Consider the following 26,552-nt stretch of genomic DNA (forward strand, 5'->3'; position numbering starts at 1 on the left):
CTTTTTTTTTTTTTTTTTTTTGAATGTAAATAAATTGACAGAACCTAAAGCTCTGAACCACAATGCTCAGGTGAAGCTCCGAGTATTCGAGATGGATAGCGACTGTGAAATGACAATTCTAACCTCTGTATTAAGATTCTCAGGTGAAGCTCTGAGTATTTGAGATGGATAGCGATTGTGAAATTACAATTCTAACCTCTGTATTAATATTCAAGCAATAAAATGATAAATCAGATATATATACTATATGGAACGACGTCGCTGAAGGTAAACGGTTAGCAATTGAAATCTTCAATGTAATTACTAAAATGCCACCTGAGATTAGTATTATCGAGCAGAGTATTTAAGCCAGATTCAAAGAGCATTTTAGCTGCCAATTCCTTCTATATATACTTTGTAGGATTGCGTTTCTCCGAGCTCTCGCTTTTGAAATCCAGCCATGGTATCGTGTCCGGTTCTGGCCGGCTCAAAGGTATTGCCTTTTGGTGTTTTCTTGCCGAATGGAAATGCAGTTTCTTTCAGACATTGTCACAAACACCTGGAAGGCACTTTTCCAGCGAAGAATTTACACTCCAATGCATGTTTGAAGCTCAGCAAGACCCATCTGAGTTCTTCTCTATCATTACGGAGACCCTCTGAGCGTTTTTCTTTACTGCCATTGAAATGCTCCGGTTCGCACTCAACTGCAAAGACTGACGATGGGAACACGTTCGGGAATAGCCTGAGAAATCTCTCTGTGGAATCGATGAAATCAAACTTTTCTGAGCTGACCCCGTTTTTGAATAGCCTGAGGAATCACTCTGTGGAATCGATAAAATCAAGCTTTTCTCAGATGGCCTTGTTCTTGGAAAGCCTGAAAAATCACTCTGGGGAATTGATAAAATCGAACTTTTCTCAGCTGACCCCCTTTGACTTGTGCAAGTGGTCTGTGGTGATTGCAGTTGCAATTGCAGTGCCAAAGTGGATTGTGAGTGTAGTGTTAAATCCATTCTTCTGGATGTATTTTAGCTGGACTTGGCTGTTCTGGCCATGGATGGCGGCGATTGGGATTGCTGTGTATGGGTTTTATTGCCTTAACAAACATTTGCGTGGTGATGCCAATGCGTTTGAGCAACTTGCTATTGTTACTTCTGCATTTACTTGGCTGACATTAGTCCCACCTGCTCACTTCAATGGATTTCTCGAAGGGTGGCCATTCGTGTTCTTTTTCGTGTACCATTATTTCTTTTTCTTCAATGTGAGTGTTCGGAAGCGTCTATATGGTGATTTCTTCCCAAGAGATCATGATCCCAAGTGGGACATTAGCCTTCCTAATTGGCAGAAGCTCTTATTCTGTGCTGGGGTTGCGGTTGGGCATTGGATTGCAGCATTTGAAGGACCGGAATTGCATCTCATTCCTGGTGGCTGGAGCAATGCTGGTGTCTGGGCTTTGATCATCATGACACTGTTCATGCAGTATCATTCAACATTGTATTTAGCGAATTATTCAGAAAAGGTTGTGGTGCCCACTGCAGTTGTGCAGTTTGGACCTTATCGATTTGTTCGCCATCCCATTTATGCGTCAACCATGCTCTTGTTTGCTACTTATTGCGTCGCATTGAGGGCACCTCTGAGCACTCTCTTCACCATTGCAGTTTGCTTGGTGTACTATGGTCAAAAGGCTAAATTAGAGGAAGAGTTAATGGTAGAGACCTTTGGTGAGAGATACTTGGAGTACTCTAGGAAAGTTAAATATAGATTCTTCCCTTTTGTTTATTAGTTTGAGATGAAATGAGTATTGCAGGAGGCCTTTTTATCTGCAAGTTGCTGAGAAATCAGAAATGACATCTCTTTGTTGGTTTATGCAATTTTCCATATAAAATCATTCTAGTATTACATTTCCCTGTCTTTATCCTGGTTTGCTATCCCGTTTCTTGGCTGTTTGCAGCGGAATGTTATGACCTTTGTAGTTCCAAGAAGATTTCAAGACTGAAAAGATGTCTGCTTTCCTAATCTTTCTGTGAGTTTGACTGAAAACTAGAATATCATTTGAATTGGATTGCATATTTTGTATGTGCAATTTGGTTGTGTATTTATCTGTAAAAGGCTATAGTTGAATCTGTTGAATCCAAGCTCACTCTATGACTAGATTAGTAGATTTCAATGCATATGGTGGCAAAGATTGCAATTGTGTTAAAGTGATAAAATTAACATGAATTTCTACCATGCTAGTTGCTACTCACTATTGTTAACTTCTTTTTCTTGCTGATGATATCTTTGGGTGCCCAGAAATTTTCCTTCTGCTGCACCTGCACAATACTGTATGGAAGCTACCATTTTAGTTCCTGGCTCCCCTAAAAGAAATGGTCTTTTGTCTTCATGCCAAACCAGCTATTATTAACTATCATAATTCAGTAATTGTCAATACAAAAGTGGCTGGAATTTTCTCCCAATTCTCTACCTTCCTGCATAGCAATGATTTCAATTTTTTTTTATTATTATTTCAAAATTTCATTCTTCACTATCTATTTTTTAAAATGCATAAAATAAGAATATCCGCAGCAGCTGATTGGTTCAAATTAAGAAGGTCAATAGACAACTCCCATGTTAACCAACATGGTTGGAGATGCTCCCAACGTACAAAAAATTGTATTCTCTATTGTTTGTTATCCAATTTATCATTTTTGTTATTAAAATCATTATTGTTTTGAATGACGAGGAAAATTCATAACTACTACTCAAGGTTGTGCACCGGATAAATCTCACATTGTGGCTCTACTCATAGCTGATCAGCGGAAACTAAAAATGCTAATTGGAGTTGTTTCTAATTTCTATGAGAGATAAAATTGAGCGAAGTATTATTATTAAGATGTCTAACTTGAAATGGAGATTCCTATATGAGGGATGAAACAGACAAAAAAAAAAAAGAGTTAATACCTCTGACTATTAGAATTTCACCATTATGATAATCGACTTTCAAACTTGCTCAATTTCAACACAAATATGTACTACGTAATTGTTAATTAAAATGGTCATAATTAGGACTATTTTAGGTAAATATTATATAATTGGGATAAAATTTGAACAAGTTTGAAAGTTGAAGATCAAAGTGTTAAAATTTTAATAGTGCATGGGCCAAATCGGGTATCAATTCAAAAATCTATATTTTTGGGACTAAAGTGGATATCACTGTACTTGTGAGGGACTAATAAACTAATTAGTTCTGTTTTAAAATTACTCTGTAGGAAAGTCACCGCCGCAGCGCCGCATCTCTTCTCATCAGGCTCGCCGCTAAACCCCACTCCGATTCCCCCAAACAGGCCGCACCGCCGCCGCAACTGCCATGGACACCTCCGGCGACAACAACCATAGATGCAAGAAGAAGAAGAAGATTGTGACACCGGAGATGCAGTTCCGTTTGAGCCTCGACCAGTGCTCCAAAAGCAAAGACCTCGCCGCTGCAATCTCCCTCTACGATTCCGCGCAATCCTCAATCCGCCTAACCAATCAGCACTTCAACTCATTGCTCTATATCTGCTCCAACGCCGTCTCCAACGCGGATACGAAGCAGGCCGCGATCGAATTCGGCCTCCGTGTATACGAAAAGATGGTTTCCGGCGATGCCGCCCCCAATGAGGCTACCGTCACCTCTGTTGCTCGCCTGGCTGCCGCTAATAACGATGGCGAGGCGGCGTTCAAGCTCGCAAAAGGCGTAGGGAACGCCGGAAGGCTCAGGACCTATGGGCCGGCCCTCTTTTGCTTTTGCAGAAATGGGGATGCTGATAGGGCTTATGAAGTAGAGGAGCACATGGTCTCTATTGGCCTGCAACTTGAGGAGCCTGAGCTTTCCGCGTTGTTAAAGGTGAGTAATGAGTATAGCGGTTTGCATTTTGGTATATTGTTGATGTTAGAGTATTGCTCGAGATTATTTTTAATCTAATTTTTCATAATATTAATTTTAGTATTAGTATACAAAATTTATATATTTAGAAACTACACTAACAGAACTATTAAACACAAAAAATCAAATTTAAAAATGAGTAAAAAATACTTAAAATGAGAGTATCTATTTAAGTTGAGGATAGTAAATATTAACTAACCTCTTCTATCATACAAAAAAAAATTCTGTCTTTATGTTGTTTGTTGTTAAAAATTGGTTGATACACTTGTTAATTGGTAGTTTTATGAGGTAATGAATGCTGTTGATGTTCTTATTATTTTTTCTTTTGTTTATGTTATGCTTAAGGTGAGCTTGGAGAAAGGGAGGCAAGAGGATGTTTATAAATATTTGCACAAGTTGAGAATGGCTGTCAGGGGAGTCAGCGAGTTGACAGCAGAGATAATTGAGAGGTGGTTTGGAGGGGAAGAGGCATGTGAGGTGGGTTTACTAGACTGGGATGCAAGACAGGTGAAAGAAATGCTTTTGAGGAATGGGGGAGGGTGGCATGGACTTGGATGGCTTGGGAAGGGTAATTGGGTTGTGCAGAGGTCAAATATTGCTTCAGATGGGCTGTGCCACACTTGTTCAGAGCAGTTGGTTTGCGTTGACATTGACAAGGCAGAAACAGAAATGTTTGCGCAGTCGGTTGCATCCTTAGCGATGGAAAGGGAGTCGCAGTCCAGCTTTAAAGAGTTTCAGGTGAGAGAAACATCTTAATGTGCATTTTGGAGAAGAAATGCATATAGGTTTTCTGGAAAGAAATGATCTTTCTGTATTTTATGCCTCAGATATGATGTTTTGTGAAGGATAGGCTGATGTTTCGTGAAGGATTGGTTAAGACGTTTTTGAATTCTATTACTCATTTACTTGACATGTTTTTCATCATTTTCCTGATGTTTTGTGAAGGATTGGCTGGAAAAACATTCTGACTACGAAGCTGTAGTGGATGGAGCAAATGTTGGGCTTTATCAACAAAACTTTGCTGAGGGTGGCTTTAGTATTTCCCAGGTCATGAATCTTTGAATTGTCATTGCTTTGCGAATTTTTGTTCTATTTGATGTTAAAGTTGTTACTAACTTTGTTCTATTCCTAATTTGCAATAGAGCAGCTTGTTGCAGTTGTTGAAGATTTGCATAATAGGAGTAAGAAATGGCCCCTTGTTATCTTGCACACGAAACGTGTTCGGGCACTTCTTGAGAATGCTAGCCATAGAGAGCTCCTTGAGAAATGGATAGACGAAGGAGTGCTTTATGCAACACCTTATGGATCGAATGACGATTGGTACTTCATTTTTGATCCATTATCTTTTCATTCAATTGACTCATTAGTTCCATATAGTGTAACTTTTGTCTTTGCACTCCATTTCTAAGTTCTACAGATTGTAGTTACATCTGTATTGTTTCCAATAGTCCTTTCAATTTGAGTGCTGACCTTTTATTTTAAAAACAACATCCTCTTTTGGCACATTTGTCTGCTCATGTAATTATAGAGCTATATACCTTAGCATTGGTTTTATATCTCTGTAATGATATGCTTATGGATATGGTCACTACAATTTAGGTACTGGCTTTTTGCTGCTGTGAAATTCAAGTGTTTGCTTGTGACAAATGACGAAATGAGAGATCACATTTTTGAGCTTTTGGGTAGCAATTTCTTTATCAGATGGAAAGAAAGACATCAGGTTGGCATATTTCTTTAAGTTCGCTTTCCTCTTCCACTGAACACTAGTGTTGAAATTTTCTGGTAATTCCTTCTTTCCTGAAATGAACTGCCATAGTTGTGCTATAGCTTTATAGTGTTATGGACGGTTTTTCTTACTATAAATGAACTATGTTATTTTATTGATGGAAAAAATTAAACTAGTAAAGTGCTAGCTAGTTCTATCATATTGGTATTTATTAGAGGAGAGGATTAAATAAGATTTTTAGCATATGTTAATAATTTTTTGCACAAGACCAATAAAAACAATATATTATAGTTAAGCTGTAACACTATTTATTCACATCCACCAGTATTACTAATTTTGAAGTATACTGGAACTTGCTTTTGTTATGCCTTTTCTGAAGTGCACTAAAACAACATAATACTCTTGACTTGGTTGTGGTGAAATTATGGTCTAGGAAAGTTAAGGAAAACCAACTTAGTTATTCCTCCTATAGTTGTTGGATAGTGCTTGGATCTTAATCTAATGTTGTTTCGTCCCTTTGATAAATGCATTCCTCTAAATAGGAAAAAGAGCATGTTTAATGTATCTCGGAACCTATTTTGTAGGTAAGGTACACCTTTGTGAAAGGTAACCTGGAGCTTTTGATGCCACCGTTATTTTCTGTTGTCATCCAGGTATTTTCATATTTATTCATTGTGGCTTTCATTTGGATTCTTTTTTGTTTTTTTCTTCCCTTTTCCATTTACGATTCAACGTTTTACCAAATATATACTTCTGAGATTCCACCATGTTTGATGTTTACATATACTGATAAGAAAAACAGATCCTATAATCATTGCACACACTGAGGTTCCAAATCGTGACATAGCAGTGTCTTGTGTTTCAGGAATCAGAGAAAGGATCTTGGCATGTGCCCCTAGCAAGCGAAACTGATAACGAGTCTTCAAGGTCATGGCTCTGCATCACGAGACCCGACTGCAAGGACTCGAATAAAGTACATGTAAGTCTAGAAACTTCTGAAACCAGTGAAATTCCTAGCAGTGATCAGTTCCCGAATTCAGATTCAAATATATTAAACAGGAGTTCTGATTCTTCTAACAATGGTAGTAATAAGCCTGAATTGTTAGCTGGTAAGAGAAAAGAAAGATCTTGATATTCACCTGTCTGCAACCTTAGACTCTTTCTTGAAAGCACTAATATTTACACAAATTGTAATCTGATATTCACATGAAAAAACCTTAGATATGATGCTCACACAAGTAGATGTTTGTGAGTTTTTGATGTGTTTTCACATAATTCTTAATATTTACATAGTTATTATATAATACGAGTAACACTCAATATATATTAATACAGTTTGGTAATGACATACAGAGGATACAGTACAAGTGTAGAACAAAAAAACAGAATAGTATGCAAGTTAATTAAGAATACAGCTTCCCAGTACTAAGATTCATAGTAAATAATGATTGACTTAGGATTAATGTAAATCACTTGAAAACGTGTTTTACTAATCCAGGAATGTGGGTCTTCACGAAGTAATCATCCCAGCAGATTACTTTTGGATCAAAGTAGAACAAATCAGTCTCGATGCCCCCTTCTTTTGCTGCTCTTCTCAATTTTTCTGTGTTCATATCATCATATCTGTGCACAAAATTCATTTCCAGTTTAATTTTCTTGTGAAAAGTAATTAGAAAAAACATGATTAATTAAATGTTTAAATACTTACAGTCCCTTGAAGAATAAGTAGGGTCGATATAGGTCTACCAGCTTTAACACAAACTTGATTTTCCTATCCATCTCATGGTATGTACTCTGGAAATACTGACAACATGCAGTGTTCACTATCTCCAAACCCTGTAAAGTACAACCATGGATGCAAATCAAAGGAGGAAAATGATATATATATCTGGTCCTTGAGTTATACCATAGTTATAGACTCGGACACTCAATAAAAAAGCTTAAATGACATGTAAGTATGAAAATTTGATTTCCTTTTGATTCTTTTTGATACATTAGATATCTTAGCTTATGCCAGACTAATCCTCAGGTTCTCACCCTTACCTTTACACTCAGTTGAACTAACTGAGCTAGTCCTGTAAGGCTAACTCAGTTGGTTTCTTTCCTTATATGAGACTAGTGTCCTCCTAGTGTTCTATGAGCTTATTTAACAAACTTTGAGTTTCTATATATGACTCTTACTTTTGTTTAGGTTAGAACTTATAATTTGTCAAATAAATTCACTGAAATGTTGGGAACAATAGAATATTAGAATGTGTATCTCATAGGGGTTGACAATAAAGATAGTATGTCTCTCTCATAGGATTTGATTGCACATTAGTTGAAACTTAATGTGGTTACTGGATAAGTCGGGAAAACAGGGAACCATGATATTCAAAGAAAGAAGAAAGAAAGAAAGAAAAACCTTCAAAGGGAGTAGATAATGAATGGCCATGTATGTTTGGAAGCTAGCCATGGTGCTTAACACAGTCACCTTCCCAACGATAACAGGCTTTCCATCCTTGCCTATCCATGGATGCTTGGAGAAGTGTCGGTACCCAAAATCCTGTATCCACGGGAGCTCCAATGGGTTAGATACCGACGATCCCACATGGTATATTCTCTCACACCCTCTTTCATCTGCATGCCCAACCATGGCTACTATCATTGCATTCACCACCATATCTGCCGGGATCTGTAATTTCAATATACTTATGAAGTTATATAATATATACTTGTACTTGATGATAAGTTACCTTTGATTTTAGTTTCTTTAAAAGTGAAAGTTTCATGCTTTATATAAGAGATAGGATGATGCTACTTAAATAGGTCACTAGTCAGCCAAGCACCTTGTGCTCAAATGGCATGTAGTAACTCTCCACATGGGAGGTCATGAGATTGAGCCTCAGTGTAGGCGAATTGACTCTTTGTGCTTCAGCAGGTTGAGAAAGTATAGATGAACAGATACTACAATGTAATAGGGTCAGTTTTATTCAAAAAGGTCACTAGTCACTCACCACATCTATAATGGTTTTAGGATCACCAAGGAAGCATGTTAGTCTTCCTTTACCATAAGCAACTGCTAAGCTATCAATGGTTCTGCATATATTATATTTTTGCAACAAAATAAATCGATTATGATGTCATAATAAGAAACAAATAATAATGAACGGAGTGGATGATTGGGTACCTGATCCCTTCCACCCAACCGGGGAAAGGTTCATTGTAAGTGCTGGTTATGATAGTAGGACGTATAATAACAAGAGGCACGTTATCTCTTAACTTCCCCAAAAGCATCTCTCCCATGGCCTTTGTGAATACGTAAGTGTTTGGCCACCCATATGTCCTTGCTCTTTGGTATTCATTAGAGAAATGTAATTAGCGTCACAACCATCACAATTCTAGCAAAGTAGAATGAAATATGGGTGGATTATCAACCCGGTTTGGGTGACGTTTGTTTGGAGATTTTAGATGATCTTTTTGAAATTTAATATTCGAACAAAATTTATATTTATATACACTATAATTTAGAGTATTTAAATCAATAATTAACTCCCAAGAATCACGTTGTTTCATCAAATATTAGAAATTTCAATTGTACCGAATTCATTTTCAATCCAATCAAACACTCCATTTATGGGCATTGCAACAAAATATCAATAAATGTGACCAACAACTATCATCATTAACCACAGTACTGTGCAAGTGTTACTATACTACATTATTATCCTCAGCAGTAGGGAATGATTCACTCTGTTTTTTGTCTTTTGACTTTTCATTCAATCAATCAATGAGTCACATAATTAACCATTAAAAAAGAATAATTTCATAATACTTACCAGCAATTTTAGCACTTGCTAGGTTAGTGGAAAACAAAAAACTAATTTTTTTTAATTTTTTTTTTTTAAAAAAATTACCCGATGACTAGCAAGCTTGCTACACGTTGCTTTTGCTGTCAAATGACTTGGCAGCTTTTGAAAGTGAGATTGTTTTTTAAAGTGAGAGAGTATTGTACAATAATATCTAATTGTACTGGATATTATTTGTACTTGAAAAATCCTTAAAAAGACAGTATAGTACCTTTGTATGCCCAGGTCTTTCATGGCTAAGGTAATGGATTTCTCAGAAGCATTCTCAGCTCTGAGGGTTTTCAAAGTTTCTTCAATTATCTTCTTCTCTCTCTCAATGTCCAACCCACATTTTCCATTCAGTGTTTCACCCATTTGGTATGGAGTCTCCTGTATCAACCCCTCCTTTTCACCAGACACGTAGGCTGAACATATTTAAATAATAAAAATTTACCCAATTCATCTCCAACATTATTAAATATATTTTGTGAATCATAGATAGTGAAATCTCTCTTGATGCAAAAAAAGAAATAACAAAGAGTACTACTACATGTGTCGTACATACCTACAGCTCACACCCAATTCACAAACTTAATTGGTTCACCCAATAATTGACCCTAACTACTCTACAACACATTTAATAATAATAATAAAAAAATGTAGATATTTAGGGCAATATCAACGAAATTAATCAGACTGTTGACTTAGTAACCATCGAGTTGAGAGTCCTTGCGTGAATGGCTTATTGTCGTTTTTTTTTTATTTGAGTCGGTTAGTTATGGACAACCTAGGCTGGCTTATTTATTGTGGCTCTTTGTTGGTTAGGGTTAAAAGGTGGAGTTTACTAAGTGCATACTCTTGAAGACCTGGCCACCTGGGTAGTGGTTGCGGGTTTTCATCGTCACCTAAAAAAACAAATATTTGGGGCAAGTTGGTCTTTGTCGATTAGGGTCACAAAACAGAAGTTACCCAGAAAATACCCTCAGTTGGTTAGACAATTTACTTGGTAACCACAAGGTTCCAGGTATAATTTCAATGAAAATAACCTATTAGCCTTTTTATTTTAGTTGAACCCAAAAAAAACTTGCAATTCCACAAAACAAAAATGTGCATGCATCTTGATTAGCACTAACCAGTGGATACGTGGAGAAGAATCCTTAAATTTTGACATTTCTTGGCGAAGTCTAGTACATGTTTAGGTCCCATTGTATTAATCCCCATGGCCACATCGTATCTGTAAAACATTAATTAGGAAATTAAAGAAAACTATTTTTTTTTATAAACAATTATTTATAAAATTGTTACAATAATATTTTGGGGATAATAATAAAAAATAAAATATGTTGGAACATACCTTTCATCAAAGCTGGTAGTTGCAGCTAGGTTAACTACAACATCTACTTCCCTCCACATTTGATCCAGCAAATTAGTGTCCTTTATGCCCAAATTTTGGTACGTAATGTCACCGGCCACAACAATAATCTTTGACGACATTAGGGAATTCAGCTCTTCTCCATATTTGTGTTTCACAACTTTAAACAAGTCTTTTGCCATTACCTGATATGATCCACAACTTTGTACCCTTTAACATAATTTCTACAAATTTTTACTTAATTCTTTCATTCTTGTACGATAAATAATAAAGTTGTTTATTGTTAACAAAATTTTTTGTAGGTTATTTTTTTCTAAATATTTATATGCTGGAACTGGACCTGGACCGAGTGGTTTGGTTAGTTTTACCATCTTAGAGCAACCCTAATAGAGATTTTTTAGTGGTTTTTCGTATGTGGAAAAAACTTGGACTTAGTTATTTGTTAGTGGGAAGCATGATTTTTTCTCATTTTTTTCTTCTACAAATACAATTTTTTGTGAGCTCCGGGAATATAAAATTTTACGCACGTTCAGCAAACTCATGTGCCCAGCTTGGCGCGTGAAAAGCCTTTTTTTTTTTTTTTCCTCTTTCCTCTTTCTTACTTGGCTTAGAAAAACTTCAACAATTTTTTTGCAGTACTATTGATTCTGTTGGAATGTAGCACTGTAAGGGTTTGAAGAAAAAACCTCAACAATTGATTGCATTATTAGATTTGAATACAAGTAGGCCAGGGTACGAAAACATTTATGAATTTGTAATTAATTACGGAGTATATATCTTGGATCAGTACGAGCACAATCAATAAATGCAGGCATGGTACGTAGTAGGGGTTGTTGATAAGTTTATGGTAAAGACAATTGAAGAAATATTGGAAGGAGCAATCTATGATCGATGTATCTATCTATTCCACAATTATTATACCAGGAACCCAAATCTATTTTAATATGTGAATCCTGATTTAAAAATTGTGTGTCTACAATTGACATATTTTGTATATGTAATTAATAGTTTATATGCCTGTAAATAAACTGAAGACACATAACATATTAACTACAGACATATAATATGTTAAATGCAAATACATAATACTACGTATGTTGTTAAAATATTATGTGTTTGCAATTAACATATTATGTATTTACAGACTACAACAGGCACATAAACTATTAGCTTGTACAAACGACACAATTTGAAGGTTATTTTGGACAAGGGTCTACAATGCAAAATAGACTTTGGTCCATTGTATAATTTGCCTCTATTCTATAAGTGAGCTTGTTGGGTGGGCGGGTGAAGAGTCAAATCCAGGGCATTAGGTGAGTAATGGATTGTTACATCGAGTCTAACATCTTAATTATCTCTTGAAAATGTAAAAATAAAATTGAGTCTTCACTATGAATCAAGGAGTATATAACTTTTAACGTAGCCATAAACGTTTGATCTTGACAGAAATAATGTTGGATGAGTGTGTACCTCGGAGTTGAAACGCTGTACGGCGGCGGTGGTATCTGCAGCTCTAAGGAGAAGATACAGTTTCTTCACATTTGGCTGAACTCTCAGTATTTTCTCCACAAAAACTGCATCCACATCCACATATATATAAGAAACAAAAACTACAACCATATCATATCCGAAGCTCTAAAGGATCGACTACTCAATCGCTGATCTGTTGAGCATATACGGAGTACTATATAAATATAAATATGCAATCCAACTATCAACTTAAACTTTTAGTTGACATGAAACACATGATTCAATTTGGTATCAGAGCCAACCCCATGTCAAAGATTACCATGCATTTTATATATATAGAGAGAGAGGTTGGAGTTTAGATATATAGTACGTACTTTTTGCTAAGAAGCCAGTGGCGCCGGTGACAAGAATGGCTCTGTTGTCCAGAAAGTGAAGAGCACTGCCCAACTCCATTGTAGAAGAAAGGATGGATGTGATGATGAACAAAGATGAGATGAGATGAGAGAAAGGGAAGTATAAATAGCTGATTAATTTGAAGCTGATAGAGGAAATAATGCGTAGTACGCTGTAGCCTGTTGCAGATCACAGAAATATCAAATATATATGGATATATAGATGGTGTTATGTTGGGGGCATTTAAGTAACAGCAACCCAACGTACAGTTTCTGACTTTTAATTTGTCTTATTTATTTATTTCTATACTTAGGTGATCTAGCTTCCCTGCCCACGTCATCCCGTCCTTAGAGTTATTGTAGAAATAAATCTCAAGGCGTTCAATCAGCTCACTCATCAGACCCTAGCTAGCCTTCATGTGAGCACAAAAGATACAATGAACAGTTTTTTTCCTATTCATGTTTCTAGTGGAAATTGAACTCTATACATATTCAATCGTGACATCAAGTTAGGCGACGAATCATTACGCTAAGTCAGAAGGTTATTTTTATGTCAATTTTTTTGTTAGCTTTGAAAGAGGGAGAGATGAAAAAGAGGGAATATAAAGAAAAGAAAAGAAAAAAAAGAAATTCCGATTAAATGCGCTTAGCAGGTGCATACCAATACCATCCACACACACTGACTAAGTTTTTTTTTTTTTTTTTTTTTTTTTTTTTTGCCACAAATAAGTGAAGAAACACACATTTGTCAGGCAATCTCTTCTCCTCTCTCCGTCATATACTCAAAATTTTTTAACTGTTATGGTAACCCTAAATTAATAACTTTAGCTGCATGATTCACTAATTAAAACATAATAATTCTTTCTAAAGTTTAATTATAACATTTTTTTAAAAAAAGTTTAATTATAACATAGTTAATGATTAAAAGTAAAAATGTCATTAATGGGTCGTAGAAGCAAATCAGAAAGGGTGTTTGAAAAATAGCTTATAGTTAAATTTTGGCTTGTTCGATCAACTTTAACTATTTCAGTTACTTAAATAACTAAAATGAGTGTTTGATAAATATCTTTTTTTAGCTTGACCTGATGCCTTCAAGATGATAATAAAAAACTACTTTAATTAACTTATTAATACAACTTATTGCTCTTTTAGTTTTAAAAGTTTAATTATCCTTAATAGTTGTCAATTATTGTAGTGTTTACATTTATTCAATTTTTATTTAATGTTACATTTTAAATATCATTATAATCCAGTTAGAGTCTGACATCTAAATTAACTATCGGCTAAAGATACTTCACACGCGCGCATACACACACATAGGGTTTGATTTTCATGCGAGCGTGTAGTCATGAACCACCAGGTATGCAAGAATGCACCACCACGTGTTTAGAAATACATCAGTGTGTTGCATTTGTGCATTTCACCCTGTGCATGTCTGAACACTTTGTGGTGTATTTATGCATACCTAATGGTGCGTGATAGTACGTACACACGAGAAGACATGTCTGCATTTGATCCAGTATATGTAAGTATTATTAACAACTTAGGTTTATTATACTTTTATTTAGATTTTATTTAGATTTATATTTTTAATATTGAATTATTATTAATTACAAAGTATTTCTTTTTTTTTTTTTTGAATACTACTAACTCTTTTACAATGCAGTATCTGTTCATAACTACTTTTCTCAACCTATTGAAGCACAAGAGTCAGTATTGCCTCCACTGAGGCTCGAACCCACCAACAATAATAAATGTTAAACTTAAAGTAACTTAAATGTTAAGTAAATAACATAATATATTTAAGCATTTATAGGTCATTTTATATATAACCAACTAATCTAGCAAACACTTTTCTATAATCAGCTTATACTATCAGATGCTCAAAACAATTAACACAATCAACTATCAATTAACGGCCAAACACTCTCTTTCAGTTCTTGAAAATTCACACATCCTAGTATTACACTTGCTTGAGGTGGGACACAAGAAACAAAACTGATTGGCCCTGTTTGGTAAATGGCTGTTGGCTTATTGGGTTGACTGTTTGGGTTAGAAGGTAATTTGTTGATAACATTAGCTGATTGTAGAAAGTTGTTTGATAAATTAGCTGTTAGCTGATAGTTGTTTGGTATAATTTCTGATAAGTGCAAAAGATGCCATCTTTATAAGATCGTTTTAGGATCATCTTGTGCACAATTGAAAGCTTTTGTGTTTGATTTGCCCTTTATTGCGTTAGAATGCTTGTTATTGTCATTGGACTGCGTTCCACGCTTGGCTAATTATTTTGTAGGTAAAAGATGTGCAAAAAGGGTAGAAAATGACAATATTTCAGAGGAGTGAAGAACGAACCAAAGTTGGAGCAAAAATAGGCCATGGACGCAGTGGACGCGCAGTCCATGCCTGCGTCCAACTTTTCGCTCTCTGATTCTGGCACAGCAGAACAGAAGTCTGCTATGGACGCGCAGTGGACGCGCGCGTCCATGCCGGCGTCCACCAAATTGCTCTCTGAAGTTGAAGTTTGGACGCAAGATGCACTGTGGACGCGCGTCCACCCGTGCGTCCATCACGAAAATTTTTGTTGTTGGGCGAGATTTAAAAGGGGAATTGAGCCATTTTGCAGGGGATCCTTCACATTTCAATTTTAGATCAGTTTAGAATATTTCTCTCTCTAGGATTAGCCTAGAGAGATCTCCCCCAATTCACTCCACATTCCCAATTCACTCCACATTGCAATTCTTAGGTTTAGATTAGAATTAGAGAAGAATTCCATTGTTGCAAGATTGAGATCAACATTCAAGTTCAAGTTCAAAGTTCAAATCCCTAGCTAAGTCTTCATTTTAATTTCTTGTCATTACTTTTGCATTTTGCTATTTCAATTCCAAGTATGATTAGGTAGATCTTTGTGGATTTGGATTGAGCAATTTTGTATGGATATTCTTGAGCTTTGAATTGATCAATTAGGTTGCAATTGCTTGATTATGAGTTTGATTGTGTGAGTGGTGATCCACTTTGACTCTTGTGTAGGGGTGATCAACCTATATGAGAGGTGTTTGGAGAAGGATTCTCATCTACGAGAGTAGAGTTACTCCTTAACCTAGCCTAGCACGTTTCCCTCTCACCTTTGAGAAAAGGGAGAAGTGGAAGATAAGAGGCACATAACGTGTTTGACAAAATACCTCTCCTAGCCTAGTAATCACAAGGATGACATTACGGTCTAAGGAGTGAGTCCATTGACCACGAGAGTGGCGGTGGTGTTGGTGACCTTATCTCATTTTCACAATCTAAGTGTTGCTAGCCTAATATCTTAGGAAATCAAGGATACCTATATGAGTTGCAAGATCCAAATCCTCCTTTCAAAAATTGATTGTTTCCTTTGTTTGTTCCTTATTTTCATGATGTTTCATGCACCTTTCTTACTATGTTTGGGTTAGCTTTCAAACACTAAACACTATTGTGCTTAATCCCCTTACCGCTCGAATTCCCTCATTGCCATCCTTTGAGATCGATACTTGGGAACTTCTTCCCGTTTTACGATCTATTTCTTTCCATCCACCGCGAAAACTACACTCATCAATTTCTTTTCTCAAAAAGCTAATTGAAAAGGTTGCTTTGAGTAGCCTTTTGAATTTTAGCATTTTGGAGTTACAAAAAGTTTATTAACCAAACACTTATATTGATTTTTTAACCAAGTCAAACAACTAATAGTGGTCAAATAAGCCAAAATTAGCTGATAGGATGATTATTTACCAAACAGAGTTATCGTGGAATCTTCTTGAATTGCAGGGTTCTCATTTCAGTACGAGTTTGGTGTGCAAGTTCCACGAGGTAATTAAAGAGGTTCCTGTGGGGACTAGTTAATTTCTTGATTTTTTGGGACCCAGATTAATTTAAAAAAGAAGAAGTAAAAATGTCATTATAATCTATATAAACAAGTATTATAGACTCAAACGTTACCTACTAGATTATAACTTATAAGTTTATTAACTTAGATATGCTCTACGGACATGATTATATTTAATGGTCTAATTTTGGACCATAACACTTAAAAATAGTAAAACTTCAATAATATATTAACAAAAAGTAAAACTTCAATATTTATCCATGCCTCAAAAGGGTTGTCCACTTTTATTTATATAGTGTCAATGTAGTCTACCTTTAACTAATGCTTCAAGTTATATTTCTTTAAGGTAACACGTGTAATACCGTCTCATAGATCTGTGAGACGACTCGAATCGGGTCAGATCAACATGAAAATGTAATACTTATACTGAAAATGTAATACTCCATACTAATTAGGAATAAAGTGCTCGTAACTAATAAGCGAAAGTGTAATATTTTGAGAAAAAAATATAATACTTTTACATTTTGATGTAAAAGTAATATTACATTTTTCATCAAAAGTATTTATATACTTTCCCTTATAAGTAATGTTGACGAGTGTTTTTCAAAAAAAAAAAAATGTTGACGAGTGTTTCTTACTTATAAGGAAAAATGTAATACTTTTTTGAGGAAAAAATATAATACTTTTAAATCAAAATGTAAAAGTATTAGATTTTTTTCAAAAGTATTAAACTTTCATATAAGTACGTAATAAATATTTTATTTAGAATTAGTATTATATTTTTCGGTATAAGTATTACAAATTTATATTGACCCGACCCGAGTATCTATGGGACGGTCTCACACAAGTTTTTGTCATTTCTTTAATATTTTAGTTGTGATTTTTAAATATCTTAATATTTATTTTAAATATATAAATTGTAAAACTTTTTATGGCGGCAATTGATAACGATGTCAATACCAAGTATTTTAGGGATCAGTTCACGTGCAAAGACTCTTCCAGGTAAAAGATAGGGTTAAACCTGAGCCGTTGATCTAATCTAGATCAACGACTCGAATCAATAAAAACTACTTCGTATTAAACAAAAACGCGCTTCTGCCGACATGTATGCAAATGATCAACTGTCTCAAACTAATGCACCTTAATTAAGATATAAAACTATGCACCTTAAGTTATAAAACCACGCACCTTAAAGTATAAAACAACACACCTTAAGTTTAAATTGATGCACCTTAAACTAGAAAAGTGATGCAGCTTAAACTTTAAATATACGCAACTTAAGAAGGAAAACGACACACTTTAAGCTATGGAAAGATGACGCACCTAAAGTTTTAGACTGATGCACCTTAAACTAGAAAAGTGACTCACCTTAAGCATTAAATATACGCACCTTAGAAGGAAAACGACGCACCTTAAGCTATGGAAAGATGCACCTAAAACTTTAGACTGACGCACCTTAAGTTCTCAACTGAAGAACTGACGCATCTTAAACACAAAAACCACGAACCTTAGGAAAGAGAATGACACACCTTAAGTTTGACCAATCCGCAAAAAGACCAAATTGTTACTGCATTTTTTTAAAAAAAAAACTTTCTTCAATATGAGCTGTTGATTTTGATTAGATCAATGGCTGAGATTAAATCTCATCTTTTATCTGAATTCTATTACCGCATTTGGTCTCTATTATATATAATACCCAATATTATTGACACCTTAAAAGATTTTATAAACTATATACACAAAGTTATATTTACAAGTATCAAAATTTAGTCAAACTTTATCATCAAATGGAAAAGCAAATTGGGATATATAGAGTACAAGTGTCTTATGTGGGGAAATTTATCCACCACATAATACTCGATTTTAAACAATCATTGATTGTTCAAGGGTGGTTAAGTTGGATCTCCTTTTGAATGTCCAACATTGTGTGAGGTCTTCACTGGTCACCTAAGTATTCCTATGTATTAAAGTATTGGGTGTACCTGTCCCAAATTAAGAAGGTGGCTTTATTAATTAAGATGGTCAGTCAAACCCAACTTCCCTTTTTGAAACTGTTTTCAAATTAAACAAAAATTTACTTTTAAAATCAATATTTTCTTCTTGGTATTATATTTAATTTGTTGTTGTACTTGTATACTAAATTTGAAATATATTAATGTAGTATTATTGGTCGGACGGATCATCAATTAGTGCACCAATGAAGTCGTACACGCAATTACTTGTGTTCCAACGACAGCTAACGTACTTGGCGTGCGACTTTTCGATTTTGTTCTCATCGTTTTAATTAATTTAAACGGAAATAACCCTAAAAAATAATGTGATCATTTAAGTACATTTCGACTGATCATTTTTATGTGATATGATGATTTGTGCATAGTATTAGGCAATCAACTTCAAGCAACTCTATTAGTAATTTTTGGGAAGGAAAAAACTTGTTTGAGACCATTTCACGGATCTGGACTATAAAATGAGTCGAGTCAAGATGAAAATGTAATATTTATATTAAAATATAATACTAATCAAGAATAAAGTATTTGTACTTATATGTGAAAATGTAATACTTTTGTTGAAGAAAAAAATATAATATACTTTTAAATTTTGATTTAAAAGTATTACACTTTCTCATATAAGATAGATATTTTCTCAACCTATTAAAGCACACAACCTCCCATTCACAGAGGTGTCATTGATCTACAAGCTAAGTTACTTGGTTCTTTTTTTTTCTTTTTTAATAAATAAAATTGTGTCCGTTTTGTGCCTGAAATATTAGACGGCACGTGTGCATTCATGTGCAAGTTTGCTGGTTCTCACAAGATGAAGGGTTCTCATTGGAACATATATATATATATATATATATATAAGTTTCAATCCAAGCCTTGATTTATGTACATAGTTTGTATGCTAATAAATGTATATATTTTACTTTAAATGTTGTACACTTCAATTTAATTTATTGGACAAAATTATCCCTACTACATTCTTCTTAGACAAAGCTATCCTTACACCGTTATAACTCCGTTACTATTTAATTCTAACATTGATGACTCCATCATTATTACCATACACTTATATCGATTATATCTTTTTCCTATTATTTAATTATCATTTTATTAAAATTATTATATAATTAATTTAATTGTAGATTATATTTTAATTAATTAAATTTTTATGAATGCCAAATCATATATGTGTGTGTATATAATTCATATATTATTTGCGTATATATAACTTGAACTATAATTTTTAATTATTTATATTTATCAATGTTTTAATATTGGGTATGAATTTTCGTGCATTGTGTTTACAAACACTAGTGTGTGTGCGCGTGTAAGAGAGAGAATTAAAAGATCTATTTATTTTTTAATAATTTTTTGGATTGATGAGAAGAGAAACTTGCATGTCATAATTATTATTTGACAATGTGCACGTGATAAATGTTGCTCCTATGTAATAACCTATAAATAATACATGTGAGGGAAATAACTCTGGTATGTATGTAACGATGTATGTCACAATTAAACGATTTACATACATAGATCAATAAAGCCATAAGTGTGTAGAATAATACAAATAAAAGTGTGCATTTTCACATTTTCACTCATGAATAGGCGTAGGTATGTAGAATTGTAGACACTAGACAATGACATATATTCCGTATGAACAAACTCTCCAGGGATAGGGGCCGGTTTGACTATTCATTTACGTACATATATATATGCATTATGTTCATGTGCAAATGTTGACTTTACTAGAATGAGAAAACAAGAAACATCATATCATATCATGTATGAGTAAGCTAAGGATGTACATATTCATTCCTACCCAAACCCTGTTAGGAGTTAGCCGTTAACCTACCTTATACGGACTAATAAATTCATATTTCCTCGATAAAACTCAAGAAAACAAAATACAATGCAATTCATTACTTATTATTATGTTTAAACAAAAGCTATAATTATGTATTAAAGTTATTCCTAGCTTAATATTACTTTCTTCATCCCAATTTTTTGTCTAATTCGGTTAATAAGGCTTTACTGTATTGACGTTATTTTAAATTCAATTTTTCATAATATTAAGTTTAGTATTAGTATATAAAATTTATATATTTAGAAATTACATTAAAAAATTATTAAACACAAAAAATCAAATTTAAAATAATTAAAATTACCAAAGAATAGTAAACATGACAGATAAAATGAGACAAATGGAGTATACTTTGATTGTTCTTTAATATTGTGTAATAAACTCCAACAATACATATAATATTGTTGTTGAGCATATAATATATAAACATAAATGTGCAGTCCAACTATCACCTTAGGCTTTTGGTTGAGAGGGATCACATGCTTCAATTCAATTTGGTATCATCATGTTGAGCATATAATATATAAACTATATATGTGCAATCCAACTACCAGCTTAGGCTTTTAGTTGAGATGGAGCACATGCTTCAATTTGGTATCAGAGACAACCTTATGCCAAAGGTCATGAGTTCGATATGGTCCACACGTTGCTTGGAGCCTACCAAAAGAAATCGGCCTGCACGGTTTGAATCTCCGCATCACCTGAAACTTTTAGCAGTGACGAAACACATACTGTTACATTTATTTTTAGTTTTAATTTTTTGATATGACACACTCTAATTAGTCTTTTAAAAAAACACAAAACAAAACAAGCCATAGTTTCTTTCTTCTTCTTCTTATTAGACATTTTTATGCGCAATGCACAACCGTTTGAACTGAATATTAAAATTATAATTATGTTAAATTAATAAATTATTAGAGAAAAAACAAAAATATTTATAGATAAAAATCATTTTTAAATATTACTTTCAGCCCATCAAACTAGCTTATACATCCGAAAATCCTATATTTTGCCAAAAAAAAAACTTTTTGAATAAAAAAATTATTAGTAGTTATTACCATATTATCTCTATTTATAGTGTAAAAAAAAAAACTAAAACATTTAAATATGTGAGCTAATAATTTTGGGATAAAATTAATAAAATGACTAATAAATATAGTATGATTAATTAGATTATAATAATTTAATGAATGATATGATCTTTATAATTTTAATTGGAGAATGGAAACTAACGAAGTTATAATGGACTGAGATGAACTTTACTGAGTTAAATTGTAATGTACAGCATTTATTTTTAATGTATACTACAGATCTATTAACACTAAAAATACATACAGGCAATATAACATATCAGATTAGTTGGTTTGATTTGCGAAAAAGAATTTTGAGGAATAAATTTAAATTGGTTAATTTTATTTTTGGTTCTAGATTTATAGGAGACATTTCATTTTTAATAATTTTTTTTTCAAAACATCTCTTGTTGGTCTTAATTAGTATTACTGTAGCATCACTGGCATGACCGTTTTTGGTCATCCGTCAACAAACCTCTTCCAAATTTAAATTCTATGGAATGGAAATTACTAAAAATATTAATTCCATTATTTATTTGGGAGAAAGGGAGGAGATACCCGAAACAAAACACTCAAAATTAAACTTAGAAAACCCTTCTATGTAGAGCCATTCTAGCTTTGTGGATCTCAATTTGACCAATAACATCCATCCGTATAATTCCATTATTTAGTTCATGAGAATATTGATTCAATTTGATGGTTTTACCTAATTAAGTCATCTATTAGAATAGCTTGATAATCTCCATCTATTAATACACAATTTAGTCATCGACTACAGTGATTTCTTTCGATTTATGCCTGGAGCCTACCGATCGAGGACTGAATTAGGCAAAACCATCATTGAAGTCCAGGACCCAATTAAACAAAACAAAACGTTTCTAACTAAATTAAATTAAGAAAATTTACTATAGTTGAGAACTTAATTGGATATTAATTTATTTTTTAGCGGAACTAAACACTCCAATAATGTGAGATTAGCTCTCTTAGAAAACCCTAATGCTGCCTCCTTTTTCTCTCTAAAACCAAACGCCTTTAATTTCTCTGCTGCTCAGCTCTGGCTTCCACCGCCGGCCTCCGGCCGGAGCTCTAATGGAGCTTTGAGCCGGCGGTTTTTGTCACATTCTATGTTTGCTCTCGCTCTTCTTCCGCCCCAACCACTGTCGCAGCTCCGTCCGCTTCCGACCACCGCCACAGATCTTCTTCTTCCTTTTTCTCTCCTTTTGAATAAAATAATAGTAGGTAGGTATTGGAGTTTGTGTTGGTAGTCTTGAACTCCCAACCCTACTTTGACTTTACCCACTTTTTATTTTCTCTATTATTGTGTTTTCCTCTCGTTAGTTTCACGAGCATTTTTACTCTCATTACTTTCACGAGCTTTTCATTTTCATTAGCATAAATCGTTTAGTTTGGTTTCGACAAGTGTTGATCTTATTCTGGGCGAGCAAAAAAGAATGATGACGAAGACCCAGATCTTTGATGAAGCTTTAAGCTCCCTGAAGAAACATAGCTTCATAGTTATGAAACAATCTGCGATTCAAGTTTTCTATAGCATAGTTAGAAAAGTTGTTTCTATGTCTGACTATAAAGAATGGTTTACCATTTCATTGATCATTGATGTAAACGTTTTATGTTATGAATTAATGGAATAGCTACGTTTGCCTTCAAAAAAAAAAAAAAAAACACTCCAATAATTTTTTAATTCTACATAAACAGGTAGGTGAGATAAATTTCGATCCACACAATATATGAAAACGTATTGTGAATTAATTTGGCAGTTACGCAGTGCATGCATGCTCCCCTCCGAAATTAGGGTTTTCATTTCCAAGTGGACCATGTTATGTTGAGCATTTTTCAAATCGAAATTCTTGTCAGATCAGATGTAAAATAGCTTTTGTTTGTGATGAATTCATTAATTATGAACTAAGAAGTGGTTGAGTATCGTATAATAGATAGATAGGTTTGCCCAGGAATGGACTTCTCATGCGCATGCTTTTGATTTTAATGTGGGATAAGATTGTTTGAGTTTGTGTTGGGGAAAATGCAATGAACCGTCAAAATCCTTTTGTTAACCACATTATTAATATTTAATTTGTGAAACACATGTTCATGTATGATTATAACTTTATAGTTGCCGACTCGTAGTTGCGACCATATACTCAGTCGTTATACCGTGGACCAACCATGCATTGTGGACCATGAGTCATGGCTGATACTGCAATTATGTCAAACTGATAGTGCAGTTGTGTTGAAAGGGAACTGCAGTTGCGTGAAACAGATGTCGTTTCATTTGTCTGGAACTACAGTTCTGTTGAACTGATACTGCAGTTGTGTTGAAATGATACTGCAGTTGTGTTGAACGGGTACTGCTGCAGTTGTGTTGAACACAATGTAGTATATGTTCATAGCTACTTTCTCAATGCATGACAATTGCAGACCCAAATCGGAACTCTCTCCATTCTATGACCCAAATCTCTAGTCAAAAAGTGTTGAATGATTGTGCAATTTTTATATATTTATTTTATTTCTTAAAATTTGACCTTGGTAGTTGGCATTTTTATATCTTTAGAACCTAATTATTTATTGTGCATAGTTGCAACAGGAGACTGTATTCTATTACCATGTACTTTGGTTCTTCCATAGTCCTTGGCCAATGATGCACCTTTTCTAACAACAAGGTATTTCTTAATACGTGTTTCTAACATCTATTGTACTTCATGTTTTTCTTAAAAAAATAAATTATAATAAGTTAATATATATATCTCGTGAAAAAAGACTAATTCAATCGTGACTCAAATAGATGTCATTCGAAAATAATTTATCTGCCAAAAACATTAATGTTATATACTACATAAGAAATTGATACTTATTATAACACTAGTTTTACACGCGCATTGCGCGAATTGGTTAATGTCAATATTTATATTTAAATAAATATTTGAAAGCATATCAATGCAAGATTATAAAGGAGAAGTTTATAAATATGTAATTGAATGTCGAATTTGTTTATTTAAATATGTAACTAAAAGTATATGAATCCAAGATAATAGAGGAAATTCATTATAATTGTTACTAAAATAAATGTTTGTAACTTTGTAAAATTGATAGTCTAAATACTTGGTTTAAAAATGATACTCTAAATAAATACTACTTTTGGTTTAAAGAAGTTTCAAATGGATTAAGAATGAACCTTCTTTAGTTCTTCTCTTCAATCTAAAGGATGAAGAAGGTAGCATTCTTCCTCCAAATTTGACAAAGAAAGCTTAGCTTTTTCTTAAATAATGAAGAAGACGAGCAAAAGTAAGCAACTATGAGATGCATAGTGGTGATCATCCATACTATAATTTGGGACTTTAATTTGTCCAAATCTCTGGTTTCGATCATTGGATGAAAACCATATATATTTGGTCCTTATGGACTATACTACATATCCAAACTAATTCGATTATTTAGGGTGTGTTTGAATTGGTTCGCACATGGGAATCGAAATCAAAATGAGTATCAAAAACTTGGTAATGGTAATGGATTTTGGTGAAAGTATTTTGCATGTTTTGTAGTATGGTGAAATGAGAATGATTATTAATAGTTGGGAAAGCGGATGAGTTTTGAAATTAAGGGTAATAAAAATCCATAATAGTGTTCTAAAAACTTGTCAACCAAACAATAACAATGACTTTGATATCTATTTCTGATAGCTAAATCTGTCAACCAAATACACCCTTAATTGATAAAAGAGTTTTGTTAATTAATATATAAATGCATTTGAATTTGATTCTCTGGTGACATAATTAAAGATCAGCTTTAAATCGTACATTTTTAGTGGTCCTAGTCAAAGGAAAATGACAAGACAAAATGATTCTTAATTGTATTAATCTGTTTTGAATGGAAAATACTACTTGGACTTCCGAGTTATATACTTCATACTTTTACTCTTTCATATAAAAATTTGATATATATTGACATTTTTTTGAGACCCACAGGATAAAGATAATTTATCGATCATATCTTGCCACGTCACGGAGTAAGAGTGAGGTAGTAGAAAATAAGAGTCCATGTAGTAGAACTCGTTTTGAACTAATATTGTCTCAGTCGAATGAACTGTCCAAGGTTGCTCCACCAAAATAATAAGCTTAATCCTACAATATTTCCTGACTTTAAAAAGTAGATCTTACTTTTTTTGAATTGGAGATATCAAGTTATTGAACAAGCAAAGAGTTTTACTATCTTTATCTATACATATCATAAAACATTGGTAATGATGAGATCATTTACAAAGGAGCATGACATAGTTAGTCCAGGTGTGACTAGGTTTGCTTCTGCATTTTTTACTATACAGAGTTTAGTTGATAAGAAAATTGAACTAAAGGCTATATGTTTACAAGTAATGGATGAGATGAATGTAAATTTGCCAAAACAGTTAAAGGGAAACATGCCTATTCTACCGTCTTGTGTTATGCATTTTAGCAAGGGGTAGCATTATGCTTGAAGGTTTTTGCACTAGTGAAGGTGCTTTGTATTATATTGTTGATCAGGATAAGAAACCTTCAATGTGATTTGTTTATGGTGAGTTTATGCTGGTCAAAGAAGAAATTAAGGGCATTGAATAGAGTTGAAAAAAATTATGAGCCTATTATTAGAATAATCGAGAAGAAGATGAAAAATAGGCTAGACACCCCTCTTCATTTGATGGCTTACTTGTTGAATCCTTATTACAATTATAAGGATCCTCTACTTCATTTGGATGATGGTGTTTCTATTGGAAGCGTTGAGTTCCTTGAGACATTACTTTGAGGATATAGAAATGCAAAACAATGTACTAAAGAAAGAATTGTCCAAGTATAAGATGAAAGATGGCTTGTTTGAGAAATTGATTGCGCGCGATAAAATGATGTGAGTCTAATGATGAGCAATATAATCCGGATAATATAATAACTAAATACTAGTATTAAATTTTATTAAATGTTTACATTTTTAATACAAATCTACAATATTAACTCTTAAAATATTTTTTTTTTAAATTATAAAAATTTTAAAAAGATAAAAAAGTAAAAAGTAAAAAATAAAAAAATAAAATCACACGCTTAGCGATTTTTTCAACATTGATAATAAA

General features: G+C 33.6%; 3 protein-coding genes across 4 annotated transcripts; 2 read left to right on the forward strand and 1 right to left on the reverse strand.

Moving 5' to 3' along the window:
- The first annotated feature begins 301 nt into the window (after positions 1-301).
- LOC116016627 lies at positions 302-2,205 on the forward strand. Its single transcript, XM_031256982.1, has one exon. It carries the CDS (start codon positions 440-442, stop codon positions 1,757-1,759), a length of 1,320 nt encoding a protein of 439 aa, XP_031112842.1. The 5' UTR covers positions 302-439; the 3' UTR covers positions 1,760-2,205.
- Positions 2,206-3,207: 1,002 nt separating this feature from the next.
- Positions 3,208-8,364, forward strand: LOC116016624 (proteinaceous RNase P 2-like). Of its 2 annotated transcripts, XM_031256979.1 has the most exons (8): positions 3,208-3,841; positions 4,226-4,618; positions 4,826-4,927; positions 5,028-5,200; positions 5,480-5,600; positions 6,191-6,259; positions 6,472-6,585; positions 7,967-8,364. In XM_031256979.1, exons 1-8 carry the CDS (start codon positions 3,323-3,325, stop codon positions 8,027-8,029), a joined length of 1,554 nt encoding a protein of 517 aa, XP_031112839.1. In that variant the 5' UTR covers positions 3,208-3,322; the 3' UTR covers positions 8,030-8,364. The 2 variants fall into 2 exon arrangements, with proteins under 2 accessions (XP_031112839.1, XP_031112838.1); XM_031256978.1 differs by lacking the exon at positions 7,967-8,364 and having other exon boundaries at positions 3,209-3,841; positions 6,472-6,876.
- LOC116016628 (alcohol-forming fatty acyl-CoA reductase-like) lies at positions 6,911-12,855 on the reverse strand. Its single transcript, XM_031256983.1, has 10 exons — positions 12,650-12,855; positions 12,276-12,379; positions 10,788-10,990; positions 10,567-10,667; positions 9,666-9,858; positions 8,776-8,937; positions 8,603-8,684; positions 8,011-8,280; positions 7,315-7,442; positions 6,911-7,229 (listed from the first exon to the last, which is right to left on the reverse strand). The coding sequence occupies exons 1-10, from the start codon at positions 12,726-12,728 to the stop codon at positions 7,076-7,078; spliced, it is 1,476 nt and encodes a 491-aa protein (XP_031112843.1). The 5' UTR covers positions 12,729-12,855; the 3' UTR covers positions 6,911-7,075.
- Between the last annotated feature and the right edge of the window lie 13,697 nt (positions 12,856-26,552).

This window comes from Ipomoea triloba, chromosome 4 (assembly GCF_003576645.1).
Source record: "Ipomoea triloba cultivar NCNSP0323 chromosome 4, ASM357664v1".
In the NCBI taxonomy this organism is placed as follows: domain Eukaryota; kingdom Viridiplantae; phylum Streptophyta; class Magnoliopsida; order Solanales; family Convolvulaceae; genus Ipomoea; species Ipomoea triloba.

Bases quoted from the DNA above. Each gene is read 5' to 3' on its own strand.
- LOC116016624 (XM_031256978.1), top strand. From the start codon at position 3,323: ATGGACACCTCCGGCGACAACAACCATAGATGCAAGAAGAAGAAGAAG. The intron at 4,619-4,825 runs GTGAGAGAAACA...TGTTTTGTGAAG, and splicing joins CCAGCTTTAAAGAGTTTCAG to GATTGGCTGGAAAAACATTC. The intron at 4,928-5,027 runs GTCATGAATCTT...GCAATAGAGCAG, and splicing joins GTGGCTTTAGTATTTCCCAG to CTTGTTGCAGTTGTTGAAGA.
- LOC116016627 (XM_031256982.1), top strand. From the start codon at position 440: ATGGTATCGTGTCCGGTTCTGGCCGGCTCAAAGGTATTGCCTTTTGGT.
- LOC116016628 (XM_031256983.1), bottom strand. From the start codon at position 12,728: ATGGAGTTGGGCAGTGCTCTTCACTTTCTGGACAACAGAGCCATTCTT. The intron at 12,380-12,649 runs GTACGTACTATA...ATGTGGATGCAG, and splicing joins CACTGGCTTCTTAGCAAAAA to TTTTTGTGGAGAAAATACTG. The intron at 8,938-9,665 runs GTACTATACTGT...TGAATACCAAAG, and splicing joins AAAGACCTGGGCATACAAAG to AGCAAGGACATATGGGTGGC.